Raw genomic sequence first — 20,671 nt, 5'->3', positions numbered from 1 at the left:
GAGTGCAGTGGGAGCTCTGATTAGTATTTATTTCATGAAAAGAACCTATCAAAATGTTTTTTAATTAACCAACAAATCCAAAACATCTATTGAGTGTTTACTTAAAGCACAATGAGAAGCACTTCTGATAGTGTTCTCTTTTTCCTTGTTTTGTATTTTCGTCAGTGGAAATGTGGCTCTTTTCTGGCCCTACAAACCCAAGTTATAAAGATTTTAGTCTGAATCCTCTGCACCCGGAGTTAGCATTTTTCCATGAGGTAAAGAGAGAGGAGGCTAAGCTTTACCTGTCCTCAATTTAATGGTTTTATTGTTACTTTTCTGCCTTGGAATTCATTCATTTTCTAATGTGTCTACCCAAAAAGTGAAAGCAGAGAGGAAACGCCTGAATTAGCCTCACATAAGAACTTTAATTTCTTTTCTTATTCAAAAGTCCTGGGCATTTCTTTCCCATACTCAAAGGAAAACCACTCATCCATTTCAAAACCAGGCATTCACATTTACTCACACATATCTTCTTCACATAACCACCTCAGACCTGTTTTATTACAGTGTTCAAGCCTTCAGTCTCATATTTTGGGGAAGAGCAAATCAGGAAGATAAATTCTTCCTTTGTTGTTGCACCTTAGCTTGGGAGTCACTGGGGCAAGAGAGAGGATGTTAGTAGGAGACATGGAACTGGAATCTTCCCGACCAGGGGGTAGAAGGCTGAGGCTATGGGATATGGGCCAGGGAAATGGATTCCTCAGCAAAAAAAGATGCCCAAATTTAGATCTTTGGAAACAAACAGACCTGGGTTTGAATCTTGTCTCCACTACTTACGGTACAGACTTGTAGCAAGTTACTTAAATGTCTCTGCCTGTTTTCTGAATTGTAAATGAAATTTTTATACCTTCCTCAAAAGGTTTGTAAGGATTAGATGAAGTCCTGCTATTTCCCCCACTTTGAGACCCACTGTGTTCCTCAGAATATTTATGAAATTCAATTTTCCTCAAGTATAATGATAGTTGTACCTATCATAAAGACAGTTACGTTCCTTAAGATGAAAAATATATTATAAAATCACTGATTACACCTTGTATTTTAGACACAGTCATTGATGTTAATTTCCACTGTGTCATATTATGTTCTTTAATTTTATTCTTTCTAATGGTAGACCAGCTTATTAAGTGCAGTGAGTAACTAATTGAGGCTAAAGAATTGCCACTGTCAGCACGTCTAATGATTTTCATCTTTGTTTCAATTGTTACTAAGTTTATGAGACCTATGCTTATTACTGATAGCAGCGCTTTCTTTTTCCTATTTTCTGTTCCTTTTTTCCTAAATGATGAGTGCAAAATGCAATTAAAATTTTTGAAATAATTGGCCAAATGCAATTTTATAAACAAAGATGGTAGTGCTACTGAAACCAAATTTCCAGCTGATAGGCAGTGGTATTATGTGCTAGTTAAAAGTGGTCATTCATCAGAGTGAAGGATATACAAAAGTCTTATTTCAGCATTCATGAAAGGGATGTCAATGTACAATGTACTAAAGAAAAGTTTGCTAACAATTCAAATGCAAAAGTCAGGGGCCGTAAGGTAAGAACAGAAGTTAAAGACATAGGGATTGGAAAGAAGGCGTAAAACAGTCTTTATTCACAGACAATGTGATCTTCGTAGTTAGAAAATCCTAAGGAATCTACAGAAAAGCTAGTAGAACATCAGTGAGTTTAGCACAGTTACAGAATACAAGATAAATGTACAAAAGTCAATTATATTTCTGTATGCTAGCATGGACAATCTGAAAATGAAATTTAAAAAAAGATCAATTCCATTTGCAATAATATGAAAAAGAATAAAATATTTAAGAATAAATTTGACATAACAACTGCGAGAGCTGTACACTGAAAACTACAAAATGTTGCTGAGAGAAATAAAAGAAGAACTAAATAAATGCAACACAGACCATGTTTGTGGATTGCAAGACTGGATGTTGTTAAGATGGTAACTCTTCCAAACTGATCTGCGGATTCAACATAATCTCTATCGAAACCCTAGTGGGCTATTTTTAAGTAGAAGTTGACAAACTGATTCTGAAATTTATATGGAAATGCAAAGGGCCTAGAATAGCTTCAACAATGTGAGTAAAAAAGAACAAAGCTGATTTCAAAAGTCACTATAAAACTACAGTAATCCAGAAAGTGTGATATTAGCATAAGGGTAGTTGCATAGATCAACGACATAGAGATAGTCCGGAAAGAGACCTCCATATATATTATTGTCATTTGATTTCTATCAAAGGTGTCAAAGAAATAGAGAAAGGTTTTTTTTTTTTTATATAACGGTGCTGGAATAATTAGATTTCTATGTGCAAAATAATAACCCTGTACCCTTACTTCACTCCCTACAAAAAAATTAACTGAAAATCGATCATAAACTTAAATGTATAAGCTTAAAACTACAAAATTTTTGAAAAGCGGAAAATCATGCAATCTTGAGGTAAAGAAAGATTTATTAGATGTGACACAAAAGCTACAGACATTAAAGAAAAAATAAATTGGATGTCATCGAAGTTAAAAATGTTTGCACTTTACAAGACACCATTAAGAAAATGAAAAGGCAAGCAACAGACTGGAAGCAAATATTTGCAAAGTAGGTATCTAACAAAGAATTTGTTGCAAGAATATATAAAGAATGCTCCAACTCTAATAAGAAGACAACAACCCAGTTAAAAGTGAGCAAAAGATGTGAATGGACACTTTGCCAAAGGAGAAATAGGAATAGCAAGTAAGTACATGAAAAGATGAGCAACGTGATTTGTCATTAGGGAAATGCAAATTAAAACTACAACTTGGTACCACTACCCACCCACTAGAATGGCTAAAATTAAGAAGACCAGTAGTACCAAGTAATGGCAAGGATGTGGAGAAACTGGAAACCTCATACACTGCTGATTGGAATGTAAAATAGTATGGCCACTTGGGAAGAAATTTGTCAGTTTTTTAAAAAGTTCAGCATACACTTTCTATCTGACCCAGTAATTCCACTCCCACAAAAAGACTTGATGTGAGTCTTGATAGCAGTCTTATTCATAATAGTCAAAAACGAAACTGAAAGCAAACAAAATATTTGTCAACTGGTGAATGGATAAATAAAATGTGGTGTAGCCATACAATGGAATACTAATCAATAAAAAGATATGAACTATTGCTGTATGTAACAACATGGATGAATCTCAAAAAACTCATGCTAAGCCAGGTACAAAAGACTATATATATTGTATGATTCCATTTATATAAAATTTCTAGAAAAGACAAAATTATGGAGATAGAAAGTAGGTTAGAGGTTGCCTGGGGCCAGAGATTGGGAGCAGGGATTGATTGACTGCAAAGATCACCAGGGAATTTCTCAGAGTGATATTAGTATTCTTAAACTGGATTGTGGTGATGGTTGCACAACTGTATAAATTTACTAAAATCAATTAAACTGTTCACTTAAAATAAGTGAATTTTATGGTATTTTATATACTCTTGTGATCCTGAAGGTTTTCTATCGGCTTAGCTGGGCCATGGATTCTCAGTGGTTTGGCAGTTATGATGTAGTTTGGCAGTTGTATAATGATGTAATCACTTCCATGATGAGATCTGATATAATGTGATCACCTCCATGATGGGACCTAGTCTGAGTAGCCAGTCAGTTGAAAGGGAGTTTCCTTGGGGGTGTGGTCTGCATTGAATATAAGTGAACATTCTGGCAAGGCTCGTGGGCTTTTGCTAGCTCTGGATCCTGGAGCTGGCTCCTTGTCATCTGACCACCGGTTCTTGGGACTTGAGCTAGCAGCTTACCTGCCATCTTACCTGCCCATCTTGGGGTTCGTTGGTCTCCACAGCCTGTGAGTCAGAGCCCTGCTGTTTGACCTGCCCATCTTGGGTTTGCCAGCCCCTGTAGCTACGTGAGTTGGAGGAAGCCTCCAGCCTCATCCAAGGGCTTCCAGCCTCTACAACTGCGTGAGCCATTTCCTTGATATAAAATCTCTCTATATATATATTTATACACTTTACTGGTTTTGCTTCTGTAGAGAACCCAACCTAAGACAACTCCAATACCTAAAACATTTGCAAGTTTCCTAGGATCTGACACATAGTAGGCTCTCAGTATTTCTTGCGGTCTTTCCTTATGAGGTTGACCTCTGGAACAGATAGGTCCACAGATACTCGAGATCAAGATTAATGAGCAAACTGCCAAATCAAAAGTATGGTTCTAAGCTAGGGTTTACTAATAATTTTTTTTTTCAGTATGACTGTGTGTTGAGTGCATTGCTCGTTACATTCTTCCATGAACAGCTTTAGGTGATTTTGTGCAGTGCAGAGATCTACCAAAGAAATTATAAGACATTGTAGAATGTATTTTCAGTCAAAAGATTTCATTAAATAGATCAGGGCATTCAAAACTGGACGTCTGAATTCTGCCTGCAAAACTTTTAAAGCTCAGGAACATCTCTAAAGATGTCAGACTGTATCTTTCATGGACGGGACAAAGTACTGGTAACAGCAGGAAAGGCCCTTGAAGTCAAAAAACACCATTCCATTTAAGAATCAAAATCTCAAGTGCACTTGATTTAGGCTACCGTGTTTATCCTCAGAAGGCACAGTGCAATAGAGAACGGATGACAGTCTGCACTCTCATTTTACTGGTGACAAACAGAGCCTTGTCCTTCTAGACCTTTATCTTCAGCCCAGTGAGCAAGGAATCACTTGTGATCTCTTGAGATCTAATAATATGGAAGTAAACCGTGTGGGCTACTTGAAATTTAATTTTTCATTATTCAACTACTTGTCTTTTTTCGATCTCAGTAGGTCTTCTAGAAGCTGAACTATTCTCTCTCTCACACACACTGAAATCATACCTCTCAGTAATCCTGTTTATGACCAATAACTAGTCCATTTCTAGGAACCTAGAAGTTGTGAAAAGTAAATAAATAAGCCTTGCGTTTTCTCACATTTTTTTTTTTAAAGAAAGTTTAAGTATTTGCATACCTTGTTTAGTGTTCTTTATGTTTCTGAAGTCTCTTTGCTAGTTTAAGGAACATCAAAATATATTATCTCTAACTTGGTGTGCTTATAAAATTGTCATGTTCGGTATATTAAATTTGAAACAATAGTCTATTCAGGCAATACACATTCACTAATTAAATTTACTTTGAAATGTTTTTAATTTTTTATACAAATGGAGCCTCAGGCGACTGAACTCAAGGAACCTCGTATCTTACATTTTGCCAGTTTGGGGAAAGCCGCAGAATGTTAGATGCAAAAGAAATCAACATCTTAGTTATTCCGATACAATTGTTCAGCTTTCTGGACTAGTGAAATCCATGGTGGCACAAGAGTCACGTAGAACATTTGTTTTCAGAAAAGAAAAAAACAAGAGGAAACTTCCCCCACTCCAAATCATAAAACACACCTTTGGCCACATTTTCTTTTCTTTCTTTCTTAATTCCATTTCATTTCTGAGCTAAGTACTAGGCAGTTCTAGTTTTACCAACTCTTAAGGATTTCTGCACGCTGAAGGATTCTCTAGAAGATTATGTAGTTTCATCCCTACCTTCTCTCATGTTAGTTTTGCTTTTTGATTTGTCAACCACAGACCAGTTTCTTGCATGTGTTTTGGAAGATAGAGAAATCAGAAGCAGATGAGCAAGAGGTGTGACCGTTTTTCAGAGCAATAAGCCTGACAGAACCTTAGACAAGATTTCTCAGGTGAACATTTGAAAATATTTTTGTCTGTAATCTTTGAAACTATTCACTAAACTCCCCAGGCGAAAGTTAATTACACTGCTTCCAATTTTCCATAGCACTTTGTATCTTCCTCTGTGAGGGCGCTGATTTCATTCTGCCTTGACTTGTACTTAACTGTCAACAGGTCTCTCTCTCTCTTACTATTGGATGCAACTTTCTTAAAAGTGGAAACCATCTGACTTCTGTATTATTCCAAAATCTAACATAGAACCCTGCATACAATAAATGCTCAGAGCTGTTTGTTAAATAAATCAGTGTATGAAACCACTTTTCAGACGGGAAGTTTTAAGCAAGACTTCAAATGGTTCGTTCTGGTTCGAACCACTGCTGGGAATTTGTGTTTCCACCCCAGAGATACTGAATCAGAGTCTTCAGTTTAACAAGACCCTCAGCTGATTCTTAATGTATAATAAATTTTGAGAACCACTGCTCTACTAGTGGTTCTCAGAATTGGTCCCTTACCAGCAGCATTAGCATTGCCTGGGAACTTGTTAGAAATGTAAATTCTCAAAAGAGAGTTGAACCAGAATGAACTGGTTTGAAGCCTGGTGTTAAGTGCTTAGCTTGTTTTTTCAAATAAGCAGAGTAAGCTGGCATCCATCAGCATACTTGTCCCTGGATTTGGGGTCCTGGAGAGTGACAACAGCTCAGTTGGTCAACAGCAGAGTTCCACATGCCTTCCACTTGGGTTTCTTGAGTACTTGTGAGTGCAGTTATGCTGAGATTCTCAAAATGAGTTGATTTTGTCTGAGCATTTACTAAATTAGGTCAGGCAGAAGAATATTTTCTGATTCTGACTCAGTGATTGCAGAAGAAATTAGATATCTTCCTTGAGTTCTGTGCTCCATATTCTGGGTACATTAAGATCCTTTATTCTTAATGTTCTTAGAAAAGTTTCTATTTTGAAGAAGAATTCTCAGAGGATGCTATTGCCCTATCCTGTCACATTTTGCAAAAGAGTATTATTGTACTTTTTTCTTCCATCTTTTTGCATTCAGCCAGTGCACCATGGATAATTATTACATATTTTGCAAATTTTGCATTTCTACAGATGATTTGCATTATAATAGGAAAAGCTTGAGCTATGTAATTTGAAGGTATGATTTCTAATCCTGTTTTTATCACCTACTCATTTTGTGTTCCGTTTTCCTCATCTACAAATATGGAGGGTAACATATATTTTGCAGAATGGCTGTAAGGGTTAAATATTAAATAGTACATGTAAAAGCTACTGGATTCATTTTTAGCACATAACAAATATCTGGTAAATATTGAAACAAAACGTTTTAGAGAGTGTCCAATTTTATTCTCTCATTAACTTGCAAATTTATATCATGGGATGCAAATCTTATAGCCATATATGTTATTTATGCTTTATGAACTCCCGTGGGTTTTCATGTTACCTGTGAATTCAAATTTATTGTGCATCGACTAGATGACTGACCTTATACTATACATTGAGCATATAAAGCTAAGTAAGAAGTAGTCGCTACTCTGGACGAGTTTATAAGCAAGTCGGAGAGACAGGCTGCAAGGAGCCAGGCTCTAGTAAATCACAAACTCTGAGGCTTACTCTTTCTTCCTTTGTTGTGGACTCTTTGGGAAAACAGGGTCATAAATTCCTTATTCACATTTTCAGGGGAAAAGGTTAATTTCCAATATGTCTTCTGTACCACCAAGAAGTTACACAGATATCCACCAACCTCTAAGTACAGAGAGTGACTTATGGTATGAACATTTCAGCCAAGTTAGAAATATTGAACTTTAATAAAGTTCATACCCTTTGACTTTGACCCTGGAATTTCACTTCTGGAAGTTTAGCCTACAAAAATAAAACTAAACATGAAAGAAAAGTTTATATACAAAAAGGTTAATCACTGCATTATTTTTAATAGTGAAAAACCAGAAATAGCCTAAAGTCTGTCTTAGAAGAAACTCAAACAGAATGCTCCTTAGAAGTGAAGATGGCAAGACTTCAGCTCAGTTACATCAGGAAAGAACAATCACTAGAAAAGGCCATCATGGTTGGTAGAGGGTCAACAAAAATGAGAGAAACCCTCACTGAGATGGAATGACATAATAGCCACAACAATGGACTCAAACATACCAATGATCCTGAACATGGCACAGGCCTGGGCAGCGTTTCATTCTGTTGTATATAAGTCGCCATGAGTCAGAGCCAATCTGATGGCAACAAACAATTAAAAAGTCATATGGGAATGGTCAAGTAAATGATGGTATATCCACTTGATGAAATATCAGTGATTAAAAGTCATATTTATTCTGAGAGTAGTGTTTATGCCATGCCAAGTATAAAAAAGCAGGATACAGACTTGTATGTTCTAATATGATTACAGCATTGTAAGTAATCAGGAATATAGAATAGCAAACTGGAATACAGAAATGTAATGACTTGTTAATAGTCATTATATACAGGCGATTGGACTTCAAATGATTGTTCTGTTTTCCAAGTTTTTGTGTGAATGTTTATATGAAAGAAAAAGTGTTACATTAAAATGAGGAAGTCTCGTAGCCAAGAGGTGAGAACAGTACCAGTTCTGTAGACACGGTGGGGTCAGTGGAGATTCAGCTGTGAATTTGATACCCAGAGTTTGCAGTTCAGTAGGGGAGAAGCAAACCATAAACAGTTAATTACCAAGCGGGACATATTACAAAAGGGGGAGTCTAGGGTGCTGTGGACGCATAGAGCAAGGATATTTAACCAAGAAGGGATCTAGGAAAGGCCTCCCAGATGAAGTGACATTGAAGCAAGGCCTGGAAGATTGTGCAGGGGTCTCCACATGAAGGGAGTGGACTTGAGAGAGATCCGCACAGAGGGAATGGCACGTTCAGAGACACAGTGAAGAGCATGGCTCGGTCCAGGAGCCTCAGTAAATTCAGTGTGGTGGAGTAAGGTGGAGTCTGGAGAAAGTGGGCTGAGATACTGTGATAGTGGGCCATGTCAACCACAGTAAGGAATTTGGATTATATCCTCAAGGTAATCAGAGACTGACATGAACAGGTTTAATTTTTTAAAAAATCGCTCTGCCTAAAACTGCTCTAAAAAATAAAGTCTTAATTAAAAAAAAAAAATTTCTCTGGCTATACTGGAAAATAGAACGGACAAGAGTAGATGCTGGGAGACCAGCAGGGGAGGGGGGTGTTGCAATTATCCAGGCAAGAGATGATGATGACTCCAAAATGCAGAAGGAGCCTTCCTTTTGTGTTAGGATTACTATTGGATTGCTGGTTTGGGGATTTCAAATATAGTAATAACCCAACACCATAAGTAGTTTTTAGTTTACAATCTTCTAATTGCATAGTAAAGATTTTAGAAATCTTTAGGATAAAATCAATCCTGGGTTAGCCCTGGATCAACATCGTATCATGAAAATGTCATGCATTATTTTAAAGATGTGCAGAAGCCAAAGTATCAGCAGTTTCCCAGTGAAGAGGTGATGGTGATGGGAAAATGGACAAATCCTAGCAAAAAAAAACCAGAAGGAAGAAAAAAAATTTGGTTTGGTGACAGATCTCCTCCTGTCACTGTGTTCCTTGAGGAGCTGAGGCTTCAATTCAGTACCTACCATGGGGCCTGGCACACAGCGGGCTCTCAGGGAGACCTTGTTAAGTGAATGAAAACCACTGGATTAAAGCAGATGTTTGAGGATTCTTTTTTGGCTTCCATGATTTTACAGTTTTATTTCCTGGCGACTGCCCATCCTTCATGCTGCTTTCACACACCTACAGTTGCCCTGGTTACTAAAGGTGGTCAGATTTTTCTTTGTACATATTTCAAAATTAAGCAAACTGGAATTTTGTACCCTTGTCCTGGCAAACTAGTAACCCAGAAAACTTCTATTTAAATATTTGTCATAAATGCTATATGGACTTGTGACTAAACCTAACTTCTTAAATGTGCGTTTACATTGCTTGTTATAAGTGTTTCCGAAATCAAAGTTGGAAAAGGTCATGTTCTCAGAAAAGGGGAAGAAACTACATTTTTTAAGTACTATTGTTTTTCAGATACTATGCTGTCTCCCTTTACAAATAAGGCATTGAGAACCTATGTGTTAAGTAACTTGGCACAACATGAGTCCAGTGGTTAATGTCAGATTCTGAACTTGAACTCAGATGTGTCTGACTTCAAAGCCCATGCTTTGACATAGGTCTGTATGAGTGAACCGTGGTAGATAAATCCCTAGTTGGGAAGGTGTTACAGCAAAAGTTCTTTGGAGACCGTTACTGTGAACTTTTAGAGGGAAGGAAAGAGAAATAAAGATGCTAACGTTGACCTCTTCCTCCTTCTCCTTATCTTAGTCTGCTAATTTTAGAACATTTTTTAATCAGCGAAACAAGAGTTGATGTCCCTGAATGTTTAGCACCGAGATTGACAAAAACATCTTTTCCACCTCATGTTGAGTTGTTTTCAATGTCAACTGATTTCATGGATTTCAGTATAGAGAGATCAAAGTACTGTTCTTCCCATTCTGAAAGAGTTTTTTCCCCTGAAGTTTTATTCCTCTTTTTAGATGCTACCCATTTTCTGCGTGACGTTGTTGGGACAGTACTTAGCCTGTTGGCCCTGATATTCTGAGTCTCTTTCTCTCACATTTGTCACAGTTGATGATGGTGTTCCCATCTGCCAGGCATATGGAATTGATGATGCTCAACAAATCTTTGTTCCACTCCAGGCCCAGAGAAAACTTTGGAATTGTCTTGTAAATTCTTTCCTCTCTTATGTCCTCATTACACTCTGTATTGCTACTGTAGCAGCTATGGAAATCTGCCTGGGATTCTAATTAATGATGTCTTTCTTCCCTCCTCACTAAACTGTGAGCCTCTGGAGGCCAGAACCAGGTCTCATTCATCTTTGTGTGCCCCCTCCTTAAGCCCCCAGTGCCTTACACAGAGGAGCTGCCAATCACTGTATTGACTTCAGTCATTTCATTGGCTTCATTCCTGTGCTAACTTGTTATTCCTGATAATTCTATGCATGCAACTGGAGAGGTTCTGAAAACCTTAATGAAGAAGGTAGATTTTGTGCTACATTGATATGAGAACCGAAAACAGATAATTGTTAATAACTTTCCTTAATGCAGATTTTTATTTTTATTCCTTTTGGATGGTACTTTGAAGAAAGTTTGGATCCCCCATCATTCCAGCCACATCTTACATAAATAAAAATCAGCCATAGTCACCACTTTTAAAAGGTTTTAGGGGGTTAGTCATCCAGATTTTTCTGAAATAATCCCAGCCTTGATAAATAGTCCATTGTCAGCTTCAAAAGCAGTAGTCACGCTAACAGTAATAATATTGCCTTCCATTTGAAACTGGAGTTAGGAATCAAATAGTTGTCATATGACTTACACTGAGGCAGCCCACCACCCTCCAGGCTGATAGGAACATGGTGAAGAAGGTTGTCATCTCTGCTGCTGGTGGCCAGGATGCTCACAGAGCCCCTTCGCCTCCAGAAGTATTGGAAGCTTGGGTACTTTATGAAAGTTACACCTTCGAATTAACTAAAAAAAATTATTTATCAGACCCCTACTCTATACCCCAGACTTTATGATACTTTTTACCTCCTGCTGATTGGTAAAACCAGTTGGTGTTGAGTTGGTTCCAACTCATGATGACTCCATGTGTGTCAGGGTAGAACTATGCTCCATAGGGCTTTTAATGGCTGATTTTTCAGAAGTAGATTGCCAGGACTTTATTCCAAGGCACCTCTGGGTGGATTCAACCACCAACCTTTTGGATAGTAGCTGAGTGCTTAACCATTTGCTTCCAGGGGCTCCTGCTGATTGTTTCACACTTTTTAACAAGTTTAGTAAAGAAGGTCCAGTGTTGACTGTCCCAGTGAAAATGGTGGAATGTAGGAGAAATAATGCAGAGCCACCTCAGAAAGAATCAACGGTAAAGGAAAGGACCTCTTAAGCACCATTGTTGTTTGATCCTGGTTCAGAAAACACAGTCCTAGGGAAATGATGTTGGAAAGGTCTCTCCACCAGGGGGTACCCCATTGAGTCTGTGGTTCATCACTCATTTCATCCTTCCGTCATTTTGTGGGCCTTTTTCAGGTCAGCCGGAACTTTGAGCTGGTTGGACGGGTTAACTTGGATCAGCTGGAACAGATGAAGGAAAAAATGGAGAGCTCCAGCAGTGAGGATGAAGACAAGGAAGAAGAAATGAACAGCAAGGCTGAAGACCGAGGTTAGTCTCATCCCTGCCCTCTTAGTCCCAGATGGCCGCCAGCATGTCCATGGTGAGACAGAAGGGAAGCAGGAGGTTGTTGTAGGAGTAACAGAAGGAATGATCCTTCTTAGTTAAGGAGCAGAACAGGCTGACTTAAGAAACATTTCAGGGGCAGTGTCATTGGAAACTATTACCAGCTATACAAACGCCAAGGAAAACAGACATTTTCTCTGTAACTACAGATACATGTTTGTTAAAAATATATATATATGGCAGTTAATTTTTTTTTAATAAGGAAAACTGGTGTCTTGGGGATCTTCAGAATAAGGACAGGCAGACAGCAAGACTGATGAGAATGTAAAGCTATCGAGGAATGAGAATGCACTTCCAGTTGAAAGCTTATTTAAAATCTGTGCTGCTGGGGTTAGAGAGAGACTGCAGACAACCCAAACCCTCTCCATATATGTCTCTCTGCTTGATCCTCTTCTCTCCCTTGCTGCCCTGTTTCTGGTTTGTGAAGAGGGAGCAAGAGACTACAGCTTTCATTCAGCTGTATTTACAGGGACACTGGGGAAGGTTTCCTAGGACTCTTAATACAATTTTTGCAACTACCTGTGAGTCTATGATTATTTCAAAATTAAAAAAAAAAGTTTTAAAGTATATTTGGCTGTAGACAGTTGGTTTTCTGTATTGTCTAACATTGAATATTGTGAAAATCCCCAAACTCTGCATTTAAGAATATAGGTTGAGCTCTTTTACCTTAGTTATTGCAGATTCATCAAAAATGTGGGTAATATAAACTTGATAAATAAACATTGTAGATAGCACCCCAATAATGAGAAGAATGGTTAGTTGCCATTATTGAGCATCCTTATGTGCCAGGCTCTGTGTTGGTGGCTTTTATGGGACCTTATTTATTTAATCTTGTGTAATGTAGAGGGCGCTGCAGTTGGCTTGCCTGGGTTTGGCTTCTGGTTCTTACTAGCTGTGTGACTTTAGGTAAATTATTTTCTCTCCTTTTGCCTTCATCATCCATAAAATAGTAATAATGCCACCTACTTCATAGGGTTGTTGTAAAGATTTGTAAATGATTAAACGTTATAAATATTAAATGAGAGAACGCATAAGATGACCTTAGCCCCGGTCCTAGAACATATAATCACTACTAACTGGTAACCCTGCAGTGCAGTTGGGATTATTGTCATTTAAGAGCTTGTCCAAAGTAAAACACCACTGGAGGTTTGATTTAGGTCTTCTGACTCCAAAGCAAAGGCCTCTCTTACTCTACATGCCCATCTCCCAATCCTTTAGACAGTGGAGTGTCTTTCATTAAAGGTAATATGTGGATTTGGAGGCCTTTGGGGCCTCGCTCTTCAGTAAAAAAGTTTTTGTTTTTCCTGCTCTGTTAGTCCACAAGCCTGAAGAAACCTATTTGGTGGACCATTTCCCTCTGAGGGTCTCCCTGTTCTTCCTCTGTTCCCTTTATCCCCATTCCCCCAGCCACCAACCATGAGGCCAAGGCAGGAGAACATGAGTTTGCCAGATGGGGGTCTCGTTTGGCCCTTGGACCCCCGACCTAGACAGACAGCAAGAACTTCCAGGCAAGGTGTGCTAGCCCTTCAAAACTCCCATGCCTACTGGTCAGCCTGACATACAGACAAATAAAACATTCTCTTCCTGGAGATTGATGGCGCTATTCAACAATGCTACGTGTGAAGTTGCAACTTTTATTAATCGAGGTCATATTCATTTATTTCTCATAAGGGAAATGGCTGTGATCTGAGGAGTGTAGCTTTTTATCTTCTACTTTTTAACCATTTCACAAATACCATTTTCTTAGTGATGAATTTTTAATATCTGTGCGCTGTTACCAGAGTTCGCTGGGAGAGGATGCTTTTGACAGTGGGTATTACAAAGCCTCCTTTTTCTTTCTGATGCTTTGTGCTCTGCCATTCCTCTTCAGGAAATAAATTATTCCTCATCGAATATCCAGACTTTTTAATCTCTAAAGCTGAATACACGATTTTAGAGGTTATAAGTATTGCAGAGGCAAAAACTCCTTCTCATCCTCTACTCCCCTGTGACTCCTCCAGAAAATCAGAACTAAAAAGATGGCAGTTGAGATGCATAAGGCACCAGGCAAATTTCCCCTCTCCCGTGGGTTGGACTCCCTTTCTTGTCAGCACTGTGGCATCAGACCAGCTCGGTTTGACTGGAAAGAACTTTCTGGTCTCCGATTGCTCCTCACTGGAAAGTGTGGCATCCACATTCATGAGCCTTAACCACATGGGGGAAAAAAAGTAGTCCTCAGGGCAGAGAAGCATGTATTCCTCTCTCTCAGAGGGTGGGGATTTACATGAGTAACCTCCAGTAATGTTAATGGGAATTACAAACCTAAACCTTCCCTTCCCCCTTGGGAATCTTTGAAAGAACAGCCTCCTTTGTCCCATCTCCTTTGTATAGACCTAGAATCAATTTTCCACCATCTAGGTATTTTCTTGCCAAGAAGAAGGAATGGCACACAATAGCCTCGGGGTATTTTTGCCAGATGTTTATGTCTTCTAGGAGTAGAGAGTGGGCGGTGCTTTGGCACAGTTTTCAGGGCTGATGGAGAACGATTTGATGTGTGACAGGTAATGAGTGGCCTCCTCCTCTGAGGATGAAACTTAGCAAGAGCCATTGCAAAGACAAGCTGACTGGTTTCGTGTTTCCTAAGGGCAAAGGAGCAAGTGTTCCAGCAGCCCTCTCCTCTTTGGCAATGTAGATGTTCTTCAGGCTCCTCGATTGGAGATAACTGATACCCAGCATCCTTTCTAAACAAGGGAGCTGGAGAGAGGGCTGACTTGGGGACGAACTGCAGGTCCTGCCTAGGAAGCTCAGAAGGAATTTTTAAAGAGAAGAAACCAGGCATGAAGAAATCAAACTGAAGCCAAGCCCAGTCCCCCACCCCCACCCCCCACCCTCATTATGCAGTTGGGGAGGAGTCGGGAAGGCATTCTGTTGATTTCTTGCCCAAGATAATCCCTGCTAAGGAATTAATGCGAAGAGCAGATGGTGCTGTCTCATTTCCAACGAAAAGAATCAAGGAAGATAGTCTGTGCAAATTATTTTTAATGGCTTGTGGGGTGATCTTCTTAATTTGTGAGAAAATGTTTCATCTTTTGTTAAAACTGGCCCCATTCACAGAGCTTTTTTGTGCTGAAGATTAAGGCAGCACAGAAACACCTATCCTGTTAGGAGGACTTTATTAGATGGGGGTTTCAGGCAGGAGACATCTTTCTGTGACATCTTGTATGTGCAGGTACAGAGTGGTCAGATATGTAGAGATGATCACCGTTTCACTGTGTGCTGCCCTCACTTTGCAGTGTGGCTACAGAACCGTCTAGGTCCTGCTGTTTATTACCCGTGTAAAGATCTGGCCTCTGCGGTATAATGAAAGGCATATGGGCTTGGGACTCAGGACAACACAAAGGCCATATAAGCTCTAGTCTTTGAGTCTGTCAGAAGGAGTGGCCTCTAAACAATTATCCAGCCAGTCCACATTTATCAAACCCCTAACATGTGCCCAGCACCGTGGAGGAAACAAAACAACTACAGTCAGTATTTGATGTTTACAACAGACCTATCCAGAAATGTCTGTATGGCCCCACGTTCATGAATACCACCAATTGAGAAGTAGATGTTGGGCAGCTGGCCAGGGTCCCTCACCAGCTGGGGACATGCTTTCACATTGTTGTTTGCTGTGGTCAAGTTGGCCCCCGACTCGTGGCTCCCTCACGCGCAATAGAATGAAATGCTGCTGAGTCCTGCGCCATCCCCATGATCAGTTGTAGATCAGACTTTCGTAATCCATAGGGTTTTCATTGGCTGATTTTTGGGAGTAGATTGCCAGGCTTTTCTTCCTAGTCCATCTTAGTCTGGAAGTTCTGCTGAAACCTATTTAGCATCATAGCAACGCGGAAGCCTCCACTGACATATTGGTGGTGGCTGTGCTTGAGGTGCATTGACTGAGAATCAAACCCAGATCTGTTGCATGGAAGGCAAGAGTTCTACCAGGCTCCAGTTGCCCAGGATTCACATTCATGCTAGATTCTTTGCTTGTAGATCTCATTCAATGCTCGTAACAACCCTGTAAGGTGTTGATTATAATATCCATGACAAATGACCACAAGTCTGGACGTTCAGCCTTAATCGGAAGTCATCAAAACCCTGAAGTCTTCTGCGTATAACCTGGTCCACTGCTTTCAACAGCCTATATTCTTTTTCGTGAATAAGATAAAACCAGTGTTAAATAGAAAATGAGTAAGTGCTAAACAGTGAGGCACAGAAGGGAGAGATACAGTACAAAAAAATGCTCAGATACCTTTAGAATGGGAAGAAGGGGCTCTTTGGGCAATACAGATGCAGATTATTTGTAATGGAAGCAGTTAAAGAAGTGAGGAGAAAGGGGAAGCATGGGGCAGAAACCAGGAACACTTCTTGAGAGCTATTCAAGAAATGCCCTTAGGGGACAAATTGGATAGGAGAAAGAGTAAGGAGTGCTGAAATTGCTTTTCACCACCTGGCTTTACAAGTGAAGGTAGGAAAGGGGTTTCCTAGTGAATGCTGACTCATCTCTTCTGTCTGCTCCCACAGCACACAGGTAACCGTCTGTTTCTTCTCACAGATCTTATGAGGTTTGCTGATCATGGGGCTGCTGTTAACACTGAGAAGCGTTTTCCGTGTGAATTCTGTGGACGGGCGTTTTCACAGGGCTCCGAGTGGGAAAGGCATGTGCTGAGGCACGGCATGTAAGTGGGGCCACCCCAAAAACGCCTTGGCCCAGAGTGGGAAGTGGGAGGTAGGGAGATCGGGTTCTTTCTTTTGTTCCCCTGACAGTACGTAGTCCCTTCTATGCCACATTTCCGGGCTGTGGGAGGAGAGGCAGTTGTGAGGAACCAGGTTTTTGCTTTCTTGGTGGTTTTTAACATGGTCACCAGCCACAAGTCAAAAATCGTCTTTATGAATGACATATCCCCCTCGAGCCTATGTGTAGAAGTAGAGCGAGATCTCCAGCCAGTGTCCCTTCAGCTTTCATTAGCATGACATTCTCTGATAGAGCGCTGGACCGGGGGTCAGAAGACCTGGCTTCTGTTCCTGCCTCTGACTCGTTCCCTGGGGGACCTTGAACAATGCCAGGCGCCTCTTGGTGCCTTTAATGCCCTGCCTCGGGGACAGAGCCAGCTTCTGCCTGCCTTCCAGGTAGGTGGGAGCACACCTGTAAAATACTTACAAGATCCTTGAACATAGCAGTGTGTAGGATTTGGTCCTTTCAGGAGAGAATGCCTCTGGAACCTCAAGCATCTAGACCCCAGAGAATATAACTAAGCTTCCCAAGATGTGTGTACCATTTAAGGTTTTTGTTGTTTCTTTGTTTCTGGGCCTGTCCATTGACTCTTTAGTACCTGAGTTGCTCTTTTAGTTATAGTAAATATTATTGATCTCCAAGCTTCTGGTTTCAGCTGCTGAGTTTGAGCATAAGACAACTCTTGTTATTACCACTTATGACCCAGTAGAGGAGTGGATAAAAAAAAAAAATACTATGTTAATCTGGAAATAAATCATAGCATAATCAAAACATATTATAGTAGTTATTTTTATAGGTTTGATTCTTTACAAAGATACTAGAAATACATGATCTAAGCCTAACATACAGCAAGGATAACCAGTTCTCATGGAGTCAACCCCAACACGGGACCCCGTGTGTGTCAGAGTAGAACTGTGCCCTGTAGAATTTTCAATGGCTGTTTTTTCAGAAGTAGATCAGCAGGCCTTTTTTCCAAGGCACCTCTGGGTGGACTCAAATTGCCAACATTTCAGCTGGCAGCTGAGCAAGTTAACCATTTACACCACCCAGGGGCTTCACAGTAAAGATAAACTGTTCACAGTTTAGTTGTATGTCCATGACATTTGTTTAAAGGAAAACCCAAAACCTTTTTAGGATCAGGGAAATAAGGACACTTGAGTCTTTTTTGTTTAGCTAGAAAAATATATCTATTCGTCTTGTCTCTTCTATAAATGTTCTTTTCCAGGGCTTTGAATGACACCAAGCAAGTGAGCAGAGAAGAAATCCACGCAAAAGAGAGCTTGGAGAACAGTGTCAAGATGCCCTCCACAGAAGAAAAGGAAGGTGACGAGGCAATCGGGATAAACTTTTCCCTAAAAAATGAAACAGTAGCCATCTGTGTGGTAGCTGCCGACAAATCTCTCCTGGAGAATGCAGAGGCCAAAAAAGAATAAGTGTTTGGTGAAATTCTTAATCAAACCTTACTTGAACAGTGATGAAAATGTGGGTGGGCCAGCTTGGGCTGAGAAGGGAGGGACAGAAAAGAGAAGACAGAAACAAAGCTGCTTTTTAGGACTGAACAATCTATTTTCAAAGCACTGGTACCTTTGTGAATGAGTATGTAAATTAAAGTTATTTAAATGGTTGGAATATGTGGCTCCTTTTCCATCACTGCATCTTTTCTTCCGGATCTTTGTCGTGGAAGTTCCATTTGTTTCGGAATATGGAAGCACCTCCCATGCACACAGTGTACTCTGTGGTGGTCTTGGACAGAACGTGGAGGACATACGCTCCATGACCGTAGAAGACTTCTCATAGGGGAACAACTTTCTGACGCACAACTTTCGGTGCGTTTTTCTAGTTTTAATACCTTAAGCTTTTTCAAGACCTAACTGCAGCCGCTTTGGAAAAAAAACAAAAATAGAAAACAAAAAACTGCTTTGCATAAAACAGTCACCTGTTTCCTAGTACCTCAAAATTAACCAAGGGAATTCTCTGCATTTGTCAGTACTACCTGTCGTCGTTGTGGTTAAATGTAGAGAGAACTGCTGGGCAAGATGGTGAATGGAGAAAAAAAAAAAGAGTTTTAAAGAAAGGAACACAAATTGTGCTTAAAATCCCCATGTGGGTTTTATTTCTTAAAATACTGTGATTTTTTTAATTATTTTAGTAAAAAACAAAACAAAAAAAGAAACAGACTTTAATTATTAGATAACTGTTTGTGAATTGTCATCCTTTATTCCAGGTAAGCTGTTTATTAGTGTTCAACTATAATTTAGAATTTGGTAGATTCATGTGAGCTAAATTTAAGGTGATTGTGCAGTTTTGTTTGCCACGTGTTTATTTTCTATCAATTTGAGTGTTACAAACACAGCACAATTCAGTTTTTCATATAAATTGTTTTTGTGTATGTGTGTGTGTGTGTGCGTGTTGTTATTGGTTGTTTTAATTTGGGGGCAAGGGAGATTTAGTTTTTTGTGAATAGGAATGTTTTTATTTTAAACATGAAAATAACAAAGACGTTAACTTTTTTTTTTTTTTTAATTTAACTAAAGAACCAAACTTTCGGCACAGCTATGCAGCTTGTGGGCCAGACGAGGAGGTCCTCTTCACCCTTTTGTTGCTTGTCAAATTAACACTATCTGTCTCACACAAATAATTTCTGTTAGGATGAGCTGGCTTTTGTGTATGCATTTAAAATATGTTCTGTTTTTGTTTGCATTGTGTTTTGGGAGTTTTCTCATTTATTAGGGGGAAAAGGGCATGTGCTAGAATCCCATCCCATTGGTGAGAATGGACAAGAAATACTTGTATCCTACAAGGAGCCTGGAGAACTACTTTTTTTTTTTTTTTTTTTAAATCTAGCTGCCAGCTGCTCTGTTTCCCCCATATTAGATTTTTCAGGAGGGGAGCGGCTTAGACTAAATCTAAGTCTATATAATATGTTCTGATTATGAACAAAGGGTTTTGTTCCACAAAGTAGCAAAGAACTTTCCTTGAAGCCTAGGTTTTAGAAGTTGTGTGTGTGTGTGTGTGTGTGTGCGTGCGTGCGCGCGCGCACGCACGCGCTTGTATGTGTATGTGGGTGTGAGTCCTTTGGTTTTCATGTTTTGATTTTTGTTTTGTTTTTTGACTTGGAAGGGTTGGGGGAGGGGGGAGGGCAGAAAGGGAAGGGGAATTGCTGAGATGACAGTGTCCCACACAGCTTCAAATAAAATCCATGGAAAGACGTTGCATTTGTGGAATAAGTGCTTACTTGAAAAGCATGTTTTTCTTTTATTTTCTTGCTGTTAAGAATTTTTATTTGTCAGGTGTTTGTTTTAATTTAATTTTTTTTTTAGGGATGGGGCCATCATGTGGAAACCAGAAAAGTGGGGAAGGTGTGAACTATCTAGACAAAGATTCATTTTGTGTCCTTATTTGTTTTTAATTGGCCTCATTTCAAATGTATTAAACAGTTCCATACCTGGATTGGGTGTTTGTAATGGTTACCAAAAAAAAAAAAAAAAAAAAAAAAAAAAAAAAAAAAAGAAAAAAAAAATAATTGTGACATGCTTTTATCACTACTTTATTTTTCAAATAACATGTAAATATTGTAATCCATTGGATTTTGTTTTGCTAACCTGTTAATAAAAATATGGGACCATTATCCTTTTAACAAGGCTAGAATGTCATTTTTTTTTTCTTTTTCAAAACATATACCTGATATTTCGTGGCCGCACATTTTGGATGCATTATTATAATTCTGTTGACTGTAATGACATAGAATTTTCAACATTTTTTTGTTTAATTTATACAGAAGACTTTTTTTTCAGAGCTTGAGAGAAGAAAATAAATAGCAAAATGATAACCTATTGACTCCAATTATCAGTGTTTCC

General features: G+C 39.2%; 1 protein-coding gene across 1 annotated transcript in view; it reads left to right on the top strand.

The window, feature by feature from the left end:
• ZNF462 (zinc finger protein 462) overlaps positions 1-19,648 on the top strand; it is a 97,149-nt gene extending 77,501 nt beyond the window's left edge. Inside the window, exons 10-12 of the mRNA XM_023727419.1 lie at positions 11,854-11,986; positions 16,635-16,758; positions 18,040-19,648. Of these exons, the coding sequence (XP_023583187.1) occupies positions 11,854-11,986; positions 16,635-16,758; positions 18,040-18,247 (465 nt within the window). The 3' untranslated portion in view covers positions 18,248-19,648. The remainder of the gene's footprint in view (positions 1-11,853; positions 11,987-16,634; positions 16,759-18,039) is intronic.
• The last annotated feature ends 1,023 nt before the right edge of the window (positions 19,649-20,671 follow it).

Source organism: Trichechus manatus, unplaced genomic scaffold (assembly GCF_000243295.1).
Source record: "Trichechus manatus latirostris isolate Lorelei unplaced genomic scaffold, TriManLat1.0 scaffold00016, whole genome shotgun sequence".
NCBI lineage: Eukaryota > Metazoa > Chordata > Mammalia > Sirenia > Trichechidae > Trichechus > Trichechus manatus.
The sequence above is the reverse complement of the archived record's forward strand: the minus strand, read 5'-3'. Positions and strand labels throughout refer to the sequence as shown.